Source organism: Neodiprion lecontei, chromosome 6 (assembly GCF_021901455.1).
Source record: "Neodiprion lecontei isolate iyNeoLeco1 chromosome 6, iyNeoLeco1.1, whole genome shotgun sequence".
Lineage (NCBI taxonomy): Eukaryota > Metazoa > Arthropoda > Insecta > Hymenoptera > Diprionidae > Neodiprion > Neodiprion lecontei.
The window spans coordinates 27,237,070-27,255,333 of NC_060265.1; the positions used below are offsets into that span (position 1 = coordinate 27,237,070).

The window sequence follows — 18,264 nt, forward strand, 5'->3', positions numbered from 1 at the left end:
TACACTTTCATATCGCTTCCGCGATTAGACATTAGAAATATAGATTATATCGAAGGCACCGTGAAAAACCGACTGTCTCGGATTTTCTTTTAAGAACGGATTGCACTTGAACTTATATTTCGGATTGCTCTTGAAGTGCCGGCTATTTCGCTCGTGAGAAATTTTTTCACCGTAAATTTAGTTGGTAACACTGTCAGACTCCATACAAAGCTCGTCGCGCGCTCCGAAATTCATGCAAGATCCGTTTTGGATATGTTACATTATTATATTTCTATGTACAGGGGTGAGGTGGTGAAATGTGCCCATTAAGGAGAAAAAGTTTCGAGTGTAGATTTGAATCGGTGGATAGAGTAGGTATACTTCGCATTAACACAATCGGAGCCCGGAACTAAATAACATACATGAAAATCATTACATTTTTTATTCCCTATTGACGGGGCTATAATGTATTCCGTGAAAAGCTTTGAATGTTACCTTTTATTGCGTTACACGGTATAATAAATTAAGCACTGTTGATAAAGTCTCGTGCCCACACGAGCTGCGCAGCGAATCCGCCGCCTGAGATTTTCTGAGCGGGGAATTTCTTCTTCTTATGATTATTTTTATTACAGTTCTACGCATTTTTTTCCTTCCTCAGCAGAGAGTTCGACCATACTTGTTTCTCTCAAACTGACCAGTCTACGCTGACCGCTCTGCAGGTTGGTTCGTTAGCTGCAGAACACGCGCGACGAGCCAGCACGTAGTTCTTGCTGTTCTGTCGTTCCGTAGAAGGTTGTTTGGGATTTCCTAAACGCTCGACATACACTGCAGTTATTTACAACCGATAATTGTCCGTGAGGCTATAATGACGGCAATACTCGCCGTCAAACGTGCCGCTATTCTAACTTTCGTTTGTGGTGAGTGATTGACGTCATTGTTATTAGTGTAGTGATGGAGATGCATTCATTTTTTAGCCGGATGCGCGAGTAATACAGATTGTTATTCTTGTAAAGTTAATGAAACTTTCTAAATTCAATCTCTTTCGGTAACGTGGGAATGAGATTCAATTCACTCTTATTTTAACCAAGTATTTCACCACGAGTGTTCGTAACAACGGTGTACGAGGACAACTGCGTTGAACTTGAAATCGAACAATTTCATTACAGTTTTGTGAAAGTTGTGGCAACCTGACGGCCAAGTTTATTGCTGAAACGCGTCATAGTTTTCACGCTCGATTTTCCTGAAAACTGAATAACAGGTTTTTGAATCGTGAAGTTCGATTTGCTCATGAATTGTAAAACACGAGAGGCTCGTTTCATTCTTATAGCTAGATCAAAAGAATATGTAGCGATTCTTTTTAAATTTTGAAATATTTTCGTCAAACGTGAACACGTATAAAACTTCTCTGTATTTTTCGCGATCCATAGCGGTCAAAGGTTATCAGAGAATTCAAACAAAGTCGATACGGTTCGTAGTGTTTCTCAATCATATTAAATATGTTTACTCTCTGGACTGCCTTCTCCGACCGATGGGAAATACCCGTGCAATACGTGTACACAGACGACGTTTATCCTTGACTCAGCATGTTCCGAGGAACATCGACCGTAGAAAAAGACCCGTTTCTCACCAACAGTTAGAAAATCTGTAAAACAGACTTAAGCCGGATCTAAAACGACCATGCTCGCGTCATCTTGTCTGCTCGAACGAAGGATAATCTTCAGTATTCACATTCTAAATCCGCATGCATGTGATCGTTGCTACTCATCGCGCTATCTAAAAACTGTTCAGATATAAAGGACAAAAAAAAAAAACTCGAAGAACTTGTGTAACCGGTTAACGCGCGGTTGACCTCCCGTTGATTGGCCCGTAAAATGACCGTGAACTTTTGTCGATTTTCGCATAATTATAAACGATAAACTTTTTAACAACAGTCAGTAAAAACTAGAAATACAACATTGAAGGAACCATAACCATTGAATTGCTGAAATTTTTTTTTCCCGGAATTTCCGGTGCGCAGCCTTCTTCGCATCCGGTAGCGCTCAAGAAGTCGTTAGAAATTCACAATCGAACAATGTCAACGGAAGGAGTTGCGGGTAAGTGGATATCACGATTCGACTCGAATATTTCAGATGGCATGGAATTTCCGAAACAAATGACGAAAACTTTACGGCAGAGAGAACCAGTTCGCTTGTCGAAACGGGGAATGCATCGCGAGCGAATTGCTGTGCGACGGAAGAGCCGACTGTTCCGACCAGAGCGACGAGACCCAGGTCGAGTGCACAAAGCCAGAGTTGACCTGTCCGGATTACGCATTCCGGTGCACTTACGGTGCCTGCGTAAACGGAGACGCGGTCTGCAACGGCGTCAAGGACTGCATCGACAACAGCGACGAGGCACTTAGCAGGTGCCCGGGTATTTCGGCAGCTGACCCTGAGGCGAGCTGCGGTATCGGGGACTTCCGATGCAGGAATGGGCAGTGCATAAACTCGACGTCTCTCTGCGACGGGATCGTCGACTGCGCCGATCAGAGTGACGAAACTACCCTTGCCTGCGGATCCTTTCCGTAAGCTGCACTTTAGACTTTTTACTGTTGGTTCTCCAGGAACCTACAATAAGGTCATCTGCAAAAGCTACTTTCGCGTTCAACACATGTATATCCTCGTTATTCTGCGCAGAGTGAACTCAGCTTCACAGAGATCGTCACATGTGTACCAGATTGATTGAAGATTTAAAAAAATTTTTTGTTACTGCACTGGTACAATCGTACGCGAGTACTGATAGACCCATCAGTAGCATATCTTGAAGAGGTACTATACAGGTATCTCGGTGTAAGAGATTTTGTAGACTCCTTCTTGATGTCTCCTCAGTAGATCGTATCTTGGTTTGCGGCACAATACGGTCTTACAGGGGTATCGTTGTCCATCAACGTTACCTGATCCGCAAATCATCACGAGAATCTGCTTCAGGTCCGTGAAGAAATTTCAGAACGAGACATCAAGCGAGTCTTTCCAATTAGCCTAGTTCACGAGAATTTCTACGCTGATGATGATGTTATAGTTACGATTTTATCGTTCGTTCACCTTGGACCTCATCTCCAAAATTAACGCGACGGTAGTTTTTCGATCGACTTGTGTACGCACTCCGAATTTATTCTGGCACATTCCTGTGGCGAGAGATGTAAGATTTATTATAATACGTGAATAATGAAGACAGCCTAAAGCCCTTTCGAAATCCAATAAAGCTGCAGCCAACTGGTATTCCGGTGCAATTACGGCGCATGCATCGACGGCGACCTCACCTGCAACGGAGTCCGCAATTGCGCCGACGGCTCGGACGAGGATCCCTTGCATTGCGGTGGTTCGGGCACTCCGGGGCCCGTTACTCCCGTGACACCGACGCCGACGCCACCGCCGACTCCAAGACCGTCGTCCCGGCCGCCTGTAGCGAGGCCGTCGGCTTGTCTGGTGCCGCCGCAGCCAAGTAACGGCCACTGGAAGCTCCATCGAACACTCTGCAGCAACGAGCTTGACTGCGAGATTCCTCAGGGTGTCGAGCTGGAGCCTGGTACCCAGCTGGTATACACCTGCAATTCAAACTACAAGGCGAGAGGAAGCACCGAAGTCTTCTGCGCAGTCACGGGAACGTGGTCGAAAACACCCGTGTGCGTTGGTGAGTATAAATTCTGTCGGTGCTAATTTCATTCGAAAATGAAAGTCTGTTCGAATGATAAAGTGACCGGATGAACTGGTTTTGCAAATTTTTGCTACAGCGTTTCACATTTGAGGTGGCATATGACGAAGTTAATCGATGATGTGACGGTCGCACGAATCAGCCTGTGGCTTATTCCAACAGACAGTACAGTAGAGCCTCGATTATCCTGACCAAGACTGTCAAAGAATACATTTTTGGTGCAAAGTATACATTGTTGCTCCCTAAAGTATGTGGAGCAGCCGTTCGTCAATTGACAATAAACGACTACATATACCTGTAGAACCAAAGTAATTAAATAATCGTTCACTGTTTGGATGAGGTTCAACATATATTTTGATGTTTAATACGGACTGTTCGATTTAAATTTGTGTTGTATGTATATATATTATTCTACCTTGAGACAAAACTTACATTTCGGTCATTCGAACTCGGCACGGTCCCAATTATTGGGATAATCGAGGTTTTAGATACTTGCAACAATTGCATTTCCAGACTTGTCTCATATAGTACACCATGCAGTCAGCATCTACTTAGTAGTGCATCAAAAAACATAGAGCCAAGAGGATTTTGAATCACAGTCTTTCGGAATAATTACGTATGCTGGGACTGTTCGTGCACTGAACAATCGGATCAGGGTCGGAAATTCACCATCTTAACCGTAGAAAAGACCAATTTGCAGATGATCATTTAACGAATGTTGTTACAGAGATAAAATGCAGCGCTTTGAACTCCCCGTCGACGACGGCGGCTTGTTCTTCCAAGGGCCAGTGGGTGAGCTGCGACTCCGCGGTGTCTCCGGGTACTCGAGCGCAATTATCTTGCCGTCAAGGATACATGATGGACACGACTTCCTTCACTACGCGTAGAACGTCCGTGACGTGCAATGCGAATGGAAAGTGGGAACCGGATCCCGTCAGATGCATACCAGGTCCGCTTACGATTTACGTTGAAATCGAGGGGGGTGTAATAAGGGTGATTGCCAGAAATGCGGAGAACGCGAGCGGCGTTAACCTGGTTGACATTACCAGCAATAAAGTGATCGTCTACACCGGTCAACGGGGTGACAGCGATGTCGTACCAAACATTGACGTAAAGCTGAGTGCTTCCCTTCCCGAGACACATATTCCCCGCAAGTTTGAGGACATTCTGATCCGGCCATAATTGCCACGAAGTTTATGGCAGCTATAAGGCGGGAGAGATTGACGAATAGCTTTACGATTCGAGCTCGGTAGAGATAATTCACAGGACAAATTTACCACAAATATTAGTTATTATTTATTTGATTCGCTTGTACCGCGTTTTCATTTTCTATCTATGTTTTCTTCAGGTAGACTGTGAGAGTTTGAATTTCTGTCACGATAGATTAGTGCAATTTAGTTGTTCCTTAAATGTTTAGTCTTGTATTTTAGAAACGGCTGGCGCCAAACCCATGCTATTGTTAAAAATAATTGATTCCAATAAATGAAGATACAACGAAACCGACTCAAGATATCTCTCCGTTACCCGTATCCTTCCGATCAGCTGGATTCGCAAGACAAGACCCAACAAAGTTAGTTGAAATTTCTATGTTACTACAGTAAAGGGAACTTCTTTTTCGAACCAATCTGTGAATTATCTCAACGGGCGCTTCTGCCGTTTATATCAATCACCTTCAGTACCTTGTTTCAAAAGTATCAGCAGACACTGATTACTTTCGTTTGCACTTCAAGTGTCTGCAACATCTCTATGAAATCATCATAGAAGTAAATTATAGAGATAACAGTCAAGCACGGCGATCACTTTCGTGTGAATAAGTTCTGGTTGATACTGGGATTGCACAAACTAATCGCATAAATTAAGAAATCATGGTGAGACTACTTCGTAGATTTTAGCTTGTAACTGTCGTGTTTTTAGTTTGCGGTATCGCAAGAACCAACCAGACCCCACTGGTGTACAACGGAGTCAAGGCGACCATCGGCGACTTTCCGTGGCATGCGACCCTCTACAAGGAGGTGAACACGGTTAAAGGACCCAAAAAGGAATTTCAATGTGGTGCTACAATTATTGAGATCAATCTGGTTTTGACTGCCGCTCATTGCGTCTATGACGAGAACACCAAGACTGCGGTATCGCCTGAGAAATTCTTCGTCGTCACCGGAAACGCGTTCCGCGATTATGACTCGCCGCTACACGATCCCAACATCGTTCGAAAGGCCGAGGTCCGTTTGCACTGTGATACTCGGTTCTTCTGCTATTTATCCGTTAATTGAATGCAAGAAATATGTATTCGCATCTTGTTTCAGGTGAAAAATGTTTACTTGTATTGTCAGTATTACGGACTGAATGGAAACTACGCATCTGACATTGCATTGCTGGAACTTCGGCAGCCGTTCGTATTCTCTAGCATTCTGCAGCCCGCTTGTTTGGACGTGTCTGGATTTAGTGAGCAGATACTGGAGCCTGGTGTCTTTGGAAGAGTTGCCGGTTTCGGTAGGACAGCATCAGGCACTACCAGTGCCGTCCTGCAGACTCTAACTCTGCCTTACATATCCTACAGCCAGTGCAAGTCTTCCAGCAACAGTTCCGAGGTTGAGGTTTTCATCAGCAACGACAAGTTCTGCGCCGGTTACACAAATGGTTTGTCAGGATCGTCGATGAGCTGAGGCATGTATTTAGAAACGATTATTAATTTGCTATTGGTTTCAGGATCGGCTGTGTGTGAAGGTGACAGTGGGGGTGGATTGGTATTCAAGAAAAATGACTTATGGTACGTTATGGGGGTCGTCAGCGTTGGTCTTGGCGTAGACACCAGCAACGGAGAAAGGACGTGCGACAAATATTCCTACTCGCTTTACACCAAAGTCTCCACTTACATGGCATGGATTCAAGACGTGATGTTCAATTTGAAACAATACCAGTCTTTCCGGTCATGCGGATCTAACGTCTAAAATTGATTGTGCAACTTGACGATATTCCAAAACAGTCGATGCTAACCATTGGGAGAAAATTATTCATGTGAGAATAGTCGTCGTTAGTTCTACTTTACGGATCGATTTGTAATGCAAGGTTGTGAGAGAGAAAATTTTCGGAAGACGTTTGTTTCTGTGCGGTAATGGAAACTTGTTTTTTGTTTCTTCTTGAACAAGATATGCGAACTAGAAATCTGAAAAGTGAATGAGAGGAAGATGACGATTATTACAGTTTGATCAGAGAATAACTGGAGGTACGGTGTTGGTGAAAATATATGTATATGTACATAAAAGCGTATATTGAAATAAGACTTGAAATTACAGGAATAACCAGCTTGAAACCTCTTGTGATAAAAAATAGATTTTCATCTGAGTAACAAATTGACAATGATTAATATACGTACACACAAAACGTCGTCATAAATAAAATAACTTACAATTTTACAACAACGCTACTTACATGACACATCAACTTACTCGCCCCCGGAAGGTACGGGGGACTTAATAGACGGTGAGTATTTTGTTGGGGGCGGCGGAAGGTCTAGAACAAAAAACCGGTGAGTGGGGATAGAAGAAAAACAAATCATAATTCAGAGGGCTTGTGTAAATGGCAAATTGCATTTAAAAATATTACCTTCCAGACGCAGGGATGAGAATTCTTTATCAATGTTTGGCTGTTTCTTATCACCGTTCACATTGGAGTTACTTTGTGATTTACCAGAATTATTTTCAGGATTGTTGATTGAGTCATCATGTTCTGATTCCGCGAGCAGCTCGGTTAACTCGTCTTCAAGATCGGAATCGTAGTAGTCGACTGGTTTAGTTAGAACTGATTGCATCTCGCTAAATTCTTCCAGTACCTAAGATTTAATCCGTACAAAGACTTGGATTAGGATGAATGCAGAAATGTTCTGTTGATTTTGAAGAGCTTCGTATTATTTTTCCATAAATATAATTGCAGAAGTTGGGACTAAAGATAGAAAAAAATACAGTGCAGCTCACCTCTGAAAGATCGTTCATGGTATCGGCAACATTGTCTTCGTTAAGGCCATCTTCTGCCAATTTTTGCTTCAAGGCGGCAGCTCCTGCTTTGTAGGAATTAAGTACCTGTAAAACAACGATAATTTTATTGACCCATATTACATTTTACAGAAGTTCTGTTATATTTGGTTGCATTCCTGTCGCATTGTCATTGATGAAAAAATCAATATCTGTTCACCTCAGAGTCAGAACGCATGTCGCGAACCCTAGTGATGATAATTTGTATGTTTTGAATTGCAGCTGCGCGTTTTTCGATGCTTTTCTCAAGCTCTTTTTTTTTTCTTAGACAACTTTTGGCAACTTGTCGCATTCCATTGGCCAAATATGCTTTTGCATTCTTGATAACGGTTTCCTTTTCCATTTCCAATAACTCCAAGTTTTTGATCAAGGTTTCTTCTTGCTTTTCCAATTGGTATAAACCTTCCTCAGCCTCTGTTACTTCTTTAACATGGGTGTTTGACAACTTGACTAGCGTATCGTTACTGTCTCGTTCAGGACTAAGATGAAATGCAGCTTTCTTGTTGAGACGCAACCATATCATAGCAAGTTTCACATCATCATCAGACAAACTACCTTTCTTTATATCCACCTTCTCTATGCAATTTTTCGTTATGTCCGACATAGAAAAAAGAGTATTCTCTTCATTTTTCTTAATTGTCGAGAGAATCAGCTCTCCTAATTCCTTGACTGTCTCTAAATGGACATATCTGGTCTCTGGATCTACCGATGTCTCTACTATGCTGTTTTTTAGCACAGAAAATGACCAGAACAACGGTCGTTTTACAAGAGTATCAACCGCCCACCCTCCCCAAGAATTGGGGGATTCGCGAATGAAATTCAACATTGGAACAATCTCACCATTTCTGAAAGAATTAGGAAAAGTAGAGTAACGATTCGGACGAGTTTTTGTAATCATGATTAAATTCTTATGCACATCCTAGTGTGTCTTTCACCTGTGCAATTCCTGAAGGACAATCGACAAGCAGGCGGGGGATCTACCGTTACGCTTGAAGGCCTTGTTCAGATCGGATAGAGAGAAACTGCAACGCTTCCTGTATTTTGACCAATCTGCTATCAAACCACGCCAAAATCTATACTTCGAGTCCCAGTCCTGTGGATTAGCAGAGCGGTTTCGAAACTGTGCAAACAGGGAGTTCATACGATCATCCCTCTCCCAGCATTCAGGCATTTCCTCAGCCGGCAAGGGTAGACTCTCATTGAGATCCTGTTGCGCCTGCATTTTATTTCACCTTGTAAAAACAGGCTTTCAAAATATTTGACAGAGTCTCTTGTTTATGTGAGGTTGGTTTTTAAAACATGATTTGACAGTTAAATTGCAACTTCGAAATTAGCCAAGCAGGAGTCGAGTATAGAATTGAGTAACTTTGCGCAAGTGTGATGTGCTTAACAACGTTGTCTGTTTAAACATTAGAACTGAATAGACTGAAGCGCAATTTTTCCACAACACGTTCGAACGCTTATACAGACAATGAGGTGAAAAAATTAGCCAGAATCACGTCGGTTGGTCCAGAGAAGTCACGTGTGCTCGGATTGTGCTCGACGGATGGATAAGCGATTTTCATACAAGCTTGCGCATTCAGTCAGTGACGTTACGCTCAAGCCACCCATCATCATCTGTGTCAAGTCAGTTAGTCTACAGCGCATGCGCAAGTACGCATCTACACAGGGGTGCGTACCACTGAAATGTAGTTCTATACATACATTTCAGTGGTGCGTGTAACATAACCTCAATTTTGCTAGTAGTTTCCAGAACCCCCTAACAGTAACCGTTAATCCGACATTCGGTAACATTCGGCAATCGGCGACGAAACATTGTGCGTGATGGTTGTGTCGTGATGTTTATGTTCGTTAAAAGTTATGTTTGGAAGATACAGTCGTGACCGGTGACGGTATTCCACGGTATAAAAACGATTAGAATGTCTAGTAAAGAGAACACCGTCCTCGAAGAGGTGAGAACAAGTTGCTTTGCTACAAAACAATAGGTTAGATCAATATGAAAACAATACTCTATCTAGTACGTACGAATGTCCAATGTTATCAACAGAAGTAACGGAAAAACATTCGATTATGTCTTCGAGCCAATGGAATTTGTTGAAAAACCGGTGGAGAGAATTGAATAAAATTTAAACCCAGACATCCTTTTCGCCAAAGACGGCCGATTTTGTTTTGTTCAAAGCTTAAGAATAATCTGTTTCGTTGTTTGTAGTATAAGTGATACTCCTTTTTCAGGAAGAGACAGGTGACAGAATGTCTCCAGACTCGCCCAAGAAGCCAGTCAAGTCAACGGCTGTTGTCAAGTATTCTGCGGTAGCAGCGCCAGCCTCTTATGCTACACTGCAATGTAACACAGATTTGAATCTACCACCGAGTAACTGGCTCAGTACTTCGGCGCAAAGTTATGGTCTTCAAAGCGTTTGGTCTCACAATACGGGATTTTCTAGCTTTCGAATGGCTCACATGTTTCCTGATTGCGTTGGGGAAGTGGATGTTGTTTCAGATGCAGAGAATATTAAGAAACTCCTTAAATTACCTTACAGTCAGGCATTAGTTTCCATGATGGTGCATAGAGTTGAAAATACTCTACTGATTGATGACTTTGACATTCATAAGTATCTGCTTCGCCAGGCTGAGAGTGATTGGGAATGGCTTAAGAAATTTATCTACGGACATGTGTATAATAGCGTCGGGGGTAAAGAAAAGAGACTGTTTCATAAAACGAACAGCAGGAATACGTTGCAGCAAAAAAATCTTGTCTCCAAGTTTCTTTATCATTCTCTGGTTGTTGCCGACAATACGAAGCAAAGCGAGAAACCGAAGCTGCCCGTTGAGCCTCTAGAACCACAGCTACCTGAGCCGACACGAGAAGAGAAATTACCCGATCCAAATCACAGTCATAATTTTGCTAGAAATGTTGTTTGGACTTTTGAAAATATCCAAATGCTGATTGGGACAGACATGCCGATATTCGGTGGACAGACTCATCCCTGCATCAGCTTGAGACTGAGGGATATGGCCAAGCCGATTAATGTTTTAACTGGAATCGATTATTGGTTGGACAACCTTATGTGTAACGTACCAGAAGTTGTTATGTGCTACCATCTCGACGGAATCGTCCAGAAGTATGAGCTGATCAAAACGGAGGATCTACCCAATTTAGACAATTCCAAATTCAGCCCTAAAGTCATTAGAGATGTAGCCCAAAATATACTAAGCTTTCTAAAAAGTAATGCAACAAAAGCTGGGCACACTTATTGGCTGTTCAAAGGTAAAGCATTCTTATAATCTTTTATGTTATTATGATCATTATGATAGTTTTGTACATTATTGAAAATAGGAATCATAATGAATATTTTTTCCATTCAAGGCAAGGATGATGATGTTGTCAAATTATATGACTTAACTTCGCTCTGTACCGATTTCTCCGATGAAAAAGGACAAAATCCATTCACTGTACCAGTAGCTATGTTACTCTACCGTGTCGCTAGGAATATGAAATATTCGTCTGACTATCGCAGGCAGCAGGGAACCATTAGAATGCTGTTGAAAAACTGTGTGGAGCTGCTGTCAAAGAAAAAATATCCCCAAATTGTTACTTCGGCACACTACATGCTTTCGGATCTATATATTCCGGCTGATACAGATCCTGCCAGCCCTGGCTTAATGGATCAAAGTGACGAAGAAGATGCTCAAAGCGATTACAGTGCTAATCAAGAGGCAGAAAGTAATATAGACAACTTTGATGAGGAAGTTAGCGTGGCCATCAAATCGTTGAGCCTAGCTCCCAGTAAGCATTATTTATTTGATTGAAAAAGTTCTAAATTATTGGCAGAATTTTTTTCTATGCATTTAGTTTTCACGCACTTCTGACTGTTTTTCAACTTGATTTCAGTGAAAGGATATCGAGAGAATGAGGAGCTGAAGTATAAACCGCCACCATTATGTGGCACGGTTGAAGAGAGGTGTAAAGCTGCGTTGGAGCACGTTAAAAATGGACTTGAATGCTTGGAGTATTTTCCAACTGAACATTCCTCTGACGACGAGCAAAGAAAAGACGAAGAAGCATGTGGACAAAACGGGCAAGAATTAGAGGAAGAGCATCCAAGAATGGCGAAACCTTTCCAGGCTATTCCTATGCCATATGTGCCTTTGAAGCAGACCTCGGATGACACATCGTCGAATGTAGAAATGAGTCCAAAGAACAAAGGAAAATCAAAGAAAAACAAGAAGGGAGACAGAACCGTGTCAAAACCAACAGTTCAGGACGCCACACCGAAGGCTTTGCTGTGTAAATCTACAGTGGAAACATTGCCAACTTGGCAGGCCCCAAAAGCGAGCGACAATCTTAACTGGAATGCACATCTTAAGACCCTGTTATATGAGAAAACGTCTTTAATCTTTACTGTACTGGCAGAAAACGAATATTCTAGAAACAATTACGGAGCGTCGTTGAGATACATATTAGCAGTTCTGGGGTGCCAGGAAATCATGGAAACGTTCTGTCACATTAAGAACGATAAACTGATCAGCTACCTACTGGGAAGAGCTGGCGACAGCTGTTTTATGATTGTTCAAGACTGGAATAACATTGATAAGCACAGAAACGAGTATGAGCTAAAGAACATTGACCCAAAAATTCTCGATGAAATATACCATGTCAAAAATATAAAATCAGGTGAGTTATAAGCAAGTATAGAGATGAAGTATATTAAGTAGTTTTATTCCCCCATGAACGCTCGCTTCCTTGACTTTGTACTCATTGAAAACTAATATCCATGTAAATGATTATTTGCAGACGGTGTCGAGCTGTTGCCTCAAACCTTGGACAGTCTCGAGGTAATGTTAGAGGCTTCTTACAAATGCTATGAAAAAGCACTTTCACTGGCGCCTCTGGAAAATGATAAAAATAATTTGTTAAGACGTTTGGGAAACATCCACAATGAGTTGGGTGTTCTGTACATGAATCAAGCTGGTATGCGATATTTCAGATTTACCGTCTATGATAAGGTGTATTTTTAGTCATCTGTTTTAATGTACACTTGTTTTAGCTTGCCATCAGCAAGAAGAAAGTACAGATGATACAACCACGGATGTTGCAACGCTGCTTAATCAATCTTTGACACACTTGGAGGCTGGTGTAAAGACATTTGAAGCAGTGCACGATGAAGCAAATCTAGCTCTATTACATTCGAATTCAGGGCGACTCATGCGTCTTTGCGCTCACATTCACATGAAACAACAAACGCAAGAGAGGTATTTTTACAACAAAGCACTTATCAGCTATCAAAAAGCGTTGCAAGTTTTGGGAACTCGCAAATCTAACACCGTTATCTGGGACACAGTCACCTGGGAATTATCAACAACGTTATACACAATGGCTTCGTTGTTACAGGACTATCCAACTTCTGAAAATAAGGTTGGTATGTGAAAGTTCAAAAAATTTCCTAATAAAAAAAGTTTTTTGCAATCATACACGGAATTTGCTGTTTTATTCTGTCACAGTTAATTGTGATTCTTTAAATTTGTATTCATTCGAATATTCCAGAGCAAAGAAGAACTCGAAAGAGAGGTAGTTGAGGTTCTTCAAAAAGCTTTGAAACATTGTGACACAGAGACACCGGGTCCAAGGCAACCTGTCTATCAATTCAGAGCTGCGAATATTCAGCATCGACTCGCTTCCTTTTACCATCGTGTGTACAGAGAAATGGATGCAGACGTCGATGCGAACAAGAGAAAAACAACTTTACAACTTTGCAAGCTGTACTATGAAAAAGCAGCAAAGTTGTTACTGTCTTTGGAACAAACTACGGAGTTTCTTACTGTACAGATGGAGCGCGTTGCTTTGGTGGAATTTCAGGCACAATGTGCGTAAGCAAGTCTAAGATGAAATAACGCACCATCAGCTACAATAGATTCTAAGCAGTTTGAATATAAACCTGTTGCTTCATATTTCAGGCTCAACAACGTTTAACAGTAAATTGAAATTCTATCAGAGTGGGGTGGATTTAATACTGCAATGTAGACCCATCCTTGAAATTTTACACGAGAGAAACAAGGGCGTTAAATTTCAACCAGACATGTCTGAAGTCTGTGATGATAAAAATGAAAAAAAATCTGTAGTCACAGAGAAAACTGACGACGAAAAACTGACGGAAGAAGATGAAAAGCTTGTTGTTCTTCTAGAACAGAGGTTGCAATTTTTGCTTCGGTCTCTCGCCAAGCTTTGCATTGCCAAAAATCCCGGTGGGAAAAAAAAAGAGTAAGCAGAGCGAGATTTTCTTGCGTATAATGACTGTATAAACACAATTGACATAAGTAAGTCATTGTGAAACTATGTTAACATGCGGTATCGAATTTCCATCTTATTACAGATGCGAAGACCTTGCTGCTCTGTATAAAAGCTGCTACAGTAAAACGTTGAGACCAAGAAGTTTGTCTAATTACGCCCTCGTCGAGCATATGAAAGATCTTCTGAAAACCCTACAAGAGTGCAGTAGCGGATCTGAAGTACAACACAGCGGCTCAAATTCTAGACTATAATCCGAGGTATGTCCATAGTTGAAATGGGATATCTAGTTTCTTCTTTACTGAAAAATGGTTGCACTTGAAGGTAATTTTAGAAAATTCGGTGAAATCGTTGTGTTTAAATGACTGAGATAATTCAAGAACTCGGTCAAGTTTTGTCAAATCGTCTCGTATATTGACCGTTCAATAATACATGTCGAAATGGTTCTTTCATCAACACTTTGTGTCTATAAAGTTAGCGATTGCTTTCAGAGAGAAAGTCGTCTTGTACTTGAGAAAAGATTCGATAACTTGTGATAGTAATGGACGTTGAGAAATGCATGAGGACCAGTGTATATTTATGGTATATCGTTATTGAACTGCTTTTTTGTTTTATTGTTATTATTGTTTTTCTGAGGTTGTTTGCGTCTAGTGTTGAAATTTTCAAAAAAAGTATTTTCATCAGACATTCATTATTAGCCGTCCGTGAACTGCCCGGTGAAGAGTAACCACTGAGCGCTTGTTGTGCGATGTTGTATCTGATTATTCCTAATCCGTGAGCTGAGTCATTTGTTTCGCTTTCGCAACGTGATATGATCGTAGATGTTAAGCAGAATAATACCGAAGGGTTGTCCGCTGGTGACCGGATTTATCCTCACTACGTCTCTTGGGTATTGCTATAATTAGGCTCGACGTTAAGGAAATCTTACTCGATATTCGCCGGAGTAAAAGTCGATATTTACTTTTTTAACGTGTACATAATAAACGTATTATATAAATGTTTTAACGAGTAAAGTTTATTTATATAATAAAAAAGAGAAGTAACGAAAAAAAAAAAAAAAATGATAACCAATCAAATCCTAAATCCTTTTATTGTAATCACCTCTACGGTGATAATCAAATTACAATAATCTTTATACGTTACGAATGATCTTTAACGATAATTTTTGTAATATGAGCGAGTAATTCAGTGCTATGAACAGTGAACCGGATCACAGTTTCAAGTTTAGATTAGATGAACATCAAGGCGTGAAAAATTTCGTACAAATTGTTCAGTCTTCATTTTGACGCATTGTTTGAATATGAAGTAAAAACCTCGACGACAAACGAGTTTTGCAATTAAATTCGACTTTATTTGAATAACGTATTTTATACTGGAATATGGCAGTATCAGACATTCGAAAATTTCCATTCCATCACGACGTGAAACTTTCGTTGGGTAAAAAGGCGCCCGGAAGGGTGAGAAATTTTGCTAATCTTTCCGAATGCCAATCGTCACTTCGAATATCATTAACCCTAATTAAATTTACGCAGATGTTTGGACTTTGAACTTTGGAGAAATCTTCCGGGCCAAATTCAAAGACTGCGGCTAATCTCTAAAAGCATCCCAAAAATTTGAAAGCGGTTGTTTTTCGTTGCCTCGAAAACTGACGCGAGTGTTTTTAAATTTTGTGCCTTGTAGCGAAAGGGTATTCGAAAGTAAAAATTCGTAAAAAAGCTCCGTTCCGTTTCTCATTTTGTCGATTACCGAAGCCAGGTAAGTGATTAAAGAATTGCAGATATCACTGCGGGCATTGTTGGGTGAAAATTTTTAACATTTGTGTTATGAAAAGTGCGTAAATCTTTGAAAATGGTGAAAAATGAAAGGAAAAACTAGCGCGACGGCGTGCTTTCGACCTTTTTCCATTTTACTTTATCTTTTGACCCGTTTTTATTCTTTTTACGATATAACGGGATATCGCGGGGCCGTAGATGAAATATGGTATCAAATTGCTGTGCCGGGAGGAACGAACACCTTCCGCTCCTGTGTGGTAAAATTTGAATAAACAGACGTTACGTGCTCTGTTTCGAAACGGTCTATTTTCACGCGTTTTGCACGAAACCTAGTAGTATAAAGCAAGGACGAAGCCTGCGAGAGAAAACTCTTGCGCGGCGGAAATATTTTACACCTGCATTTTGCGTACGCGCAATCGCTTGGCTAGTTGCCAAGTTTCTGTTTCCCTTATTTGCTGCGAAGTTTAAATAAACCATCGCATAAAGAATAACGCAGTCAAGACCAGAGGTATTTAGTCGGATTAAAATTTGATTGTCAAAAATTGAAGTCTCTTTTTTTTTTATTTCTCATCGACAAAACGAGAATTAGCGATATAATTCAAGTTGAGGGAAAAAAAAGCTTCCAAGTCGTAGGGAGAGTAGAAATATCGATAGGCAAAAGCACATAGATTATGATGTCTCAATTTCATTATGCTCAACTAGTGAAACGGGAATTTTTTTATTCCGAAACACGCTTTTGTTCAAGTGACTAATTCTGTTATTGGTCCGAATGGAAGAAATTGTGTGTTTTCAAAGTCAGCAGTCGATTTGCCCCCTTCGTTACTTTCAGTCACTCGTTAATTTATCTTCGTTTCTTCGTTAATCCGGATCGTTCTAGATCGTCGGATGATTGGTTAATCGATCCAAAGACACGACGATTGTCATTTTCAATGTTATTACACTCTGCAGTCGAAGTGAGAGAGCGAGGAATTCATTCGGGCTCACTGAACAAAACCAAAAAAAAAACAAAAAAAAAAAAGCAAAGGAAAGGTTAAAAAAAAAAAAAAAAAAAAAAAAAACGGGAGAGAGTGAGAAGAAAAGGAGCAAACAACCCGAGGAATCCTCTTTGTTCGCCTGTCCGTCCGTCTGTTCTTCTCGCGTGGCGATTCTACGGCTGCTGGACGTGCCTAGACTTCTAATCCTCCACCCCTCCTTGTTCGTCGTTTTTTTTTTTTTTTTTTTCAAGTTTTTTCTCTCTCTTTTCTTTTATTTATTTTTTTTAAACTTCATTTTTGACCATTTTCTTTTGTATCATCCGCGCGTTACTCCCGCGCGTTCCTTTTTCGTCTGACGATTTCATTTACGTAATTCGCGTATAATAATCTCCTCCCCGGCTTTTTCTTCTTTCTTATTTTACCGCGTGCTTCTCGGAATTCAATATAATTGTTTTAACTGGATGTGCAGATCGCGTTAGACTAGCCGCCGTGCCGCCGCTTTTATGCCGACACCCTGATGCTTGCGAACGCGGGGTGGATCGGAATGAGCTTCAGCTTACAGCTTTTCCCCCCTTTCACCTCCCTCCCGCTATCCTTATCTCTCTTTTCTTCTCTTTCTTTCAAATTCCCCCCCCACCCCCGCCCTTTTTTTTTCATCATCTTTTCTTTACTCGGCAAATTTCTTTGTAGATTTTACACACGCGCACTACTCTCTCTCTCCTCTCTCTCTCTCTCTCTCGCTTATACTGCTGCACTGCAGGGAAACGACGTGACTTGAGAGAATTGTTCTTTTTCTCTCACCCACTGCGACGTCTATACATACATACATATATGTATATATATATATGTGTATAACGATACTTTATACGCATCTATATTGCGTATAATACAGAAGCAGATCGACCCAGTTATTTTACTTTTTTCACGTAGCTGGGTAGCGTATAACGGTTTTTTTTTAATATTTTTATTTTTATACTTTTTGTCCTCTCTTATTCCATTCCTCCGATATTGAGACGGCCGGAATTTTTCTTCAAACTTTCCCTTTATTCCCGCGCGTTACAAACTCTAATTCGATCGGAATTTATCCTGACAGAGGGAAAGTTTTTACCCCGCTGCAGTTATTTCGCTGCACAAATTGTTTCCATCGCAGTAGGTATATAATACATATATATATATATATATACACGCACGTACGTATACTCGCGTAATTCTCTGCTCCCGTAGCTTCTCCACGGATTCCCGAGGGTTGGGGGTTATCTTCCCGTCCTTTTCGGATGATCAATGGCGGCCGAAGGCACCTAGCGAGATAACAATTGACTGTCAGTCGCATCCCTCTTGGACCGATGGCTTTTCCGCCCCCTTTTATACGCGTCTTTCCCCTCTAAAAATCGCCAAGCATTCACTTCCACGCCTCGCCTTTTTTTTTTTTTTTTTTCTACCGCTTCGTAGCTTTCCCATACTTAAATCTCGGGTCCTCGTCACCGCGATTATATACACACACATATATATATATATATATACTTTGACTGAAATAA

At 41.0% G+C, this 18,264-nt stretch overlaps 3 protein-coding genes across 4 annotated transcripts; 2 read left to right on the forward strand and 1 right to left on the reverse strand.

Moving 5' to 3' along the window:
• The first annotated feature begins 656 nt into the window (after positions 1-656).
• On the forward strand, positions 657-7,082 carry LOC107225221 (modular serine protease). The gene is made up of 8 exons (XM_015665614.2): positions 657-896; positions 1,997-2,072; positions 2,153-2,542; positions 3,221-3,648; positions 4,397-4,618; positions 5,584-5,888; positions 5,973-6,306; positions 6,376-7,082. The coding sequence occupies exons 1-8, from the start codon at positions 845-847 to the stop codon at positions 6,615-6,617; spliced, it is 2,049 nt and encodes a 682-aa protein (XP_015521100.2). The 5' UTR covers positions 657-844; the 3' UTR covers positions 6,618-7,082.
• On the reverse strand, positions 5,967-9,158 carry LOC107225212 (charged multivesicular body protein 7). Its single transcript, XM_015665596.2, has 6 exons — positions 8,633-9,158; positions 7,858-8,542; positions 7,641-7,745; positions 7,273-7,498; positions 7,099-7,179; positions 5,967-6,328 (listed from the first exon to the last, which is right to left on the reverse strand). Exons 1-5 carry the CDS (start codon positions 8,917-8,919, stop codon positions 7,112-7,114), a joined length of 1,371 nt encoding a protein of 456 aa, XP_015521082.1. The 5' UTR covers positions 8,920-9,158; the 3' UTR covers positions 5,967-6,328; positions 7,099-7,111.
• Positions 9,159-9,298: 140 nt separating this feature from the next.
• Positions 9,299-14,983, forward strand: LOC107225236 (erythroid differentiation-related factor 1). Of its 2 annotated transcripts, none has more exons than XM_046743364.1 (9): positions 9,299-9,682; positions 9,930-10,965; positions 11,065-11,484; positions 11,590-12,372; positions 12,493-12,669; positions 12,746-13,113; positions 13,243-13,561; positions 13,653-13,956; positions 14,069-14,983. In XM_046743364.1, the coding sequence occupies exons 2-9, from the start codon at positions 9,948-9,950 to the stop codon at positions 14,235-14,237; spliced, it is 3,558 nt and encodes a 1,185-aa protein (XP_046599320.1). In that variant the 5' UTR covers positions 9,299-9,682; positions 9,930-9,947; the 3' UTR covers positions 14,238-14,983. The 2 variants fall into 2 exon arrangements, with proteins under 2 accessions (XP_046599320.1, XP_015521122.1); XM_015665636.2 differs by having other exon boundaries at positions 9,299-9,649.
• Positions 14,984-18,264: the final 3,281 nt, after the last annotated feature.

Bases quoted from the DNA above. Each gene is read 5' to 3' on its own strand.
- LOC107225221 (XM_015665614.2), top strand. From the start codon at position 845: ATGACGGCAATACTCGCCGTCAAACGTGCCGCTATTCTAACTTTCGTT. The intron at 3,649-4,396 runs GTGAGTATAAAT...ATGTTGTTACAG, and splicing joins GAAAACACCCGTGTGCGTTG to AGATAAAATGCAGCGCTTTG. The intron at 4,619-5,583 runs GTCCGCTTACGA...TCGTGTTTTTAG, and splicing joins TCCCGTCAGATGCATACCAG to TTTGCGGTATCGCAAGAACC.
- LOC107225212 (XM_015665596.2), bottom strand. From the start codon at position 8,919: ATGCAGGCGCAACAGGATCTCAATGAGAGTCTACCCTTGCCGGCTGAG. The intron at 8,543-8,632 runs GTGAAAGACACA...TAATTCTTTCAG, and splicing joins GTCCTTCAGGAATTGCACAG to AAATGGTGAGATTGTTCCAA. The intron at 7,180-7,272 runs GTAATATTTTTA...TTTTTGTTCTAG, and splicing joins CTCATCCCTGCGTCTGGAAG to ACCTTCCGCCGCCCCCAACA.
- LOC107225236 (XM_015665636.2), top strand. From the start codon at position 9,617: ATGTCTAGTAAAGAGAACACCGTCCTCGAAGAG. The intron at 10,966-11,064 runs GTAAAGCATTCT...TTTCCATTCAAG, and splicing joins CACTTATTGGCTGTTCAAAG to GCAAGGATGATGATGTTGTC. The intron at 13,562-13,652 runs GTGCGTAAGCAA...TTCATATTTCAG, and splicing joins GGTGGAATTTCAGGCACAAT to GCTCAACAACGTTTAACAGT.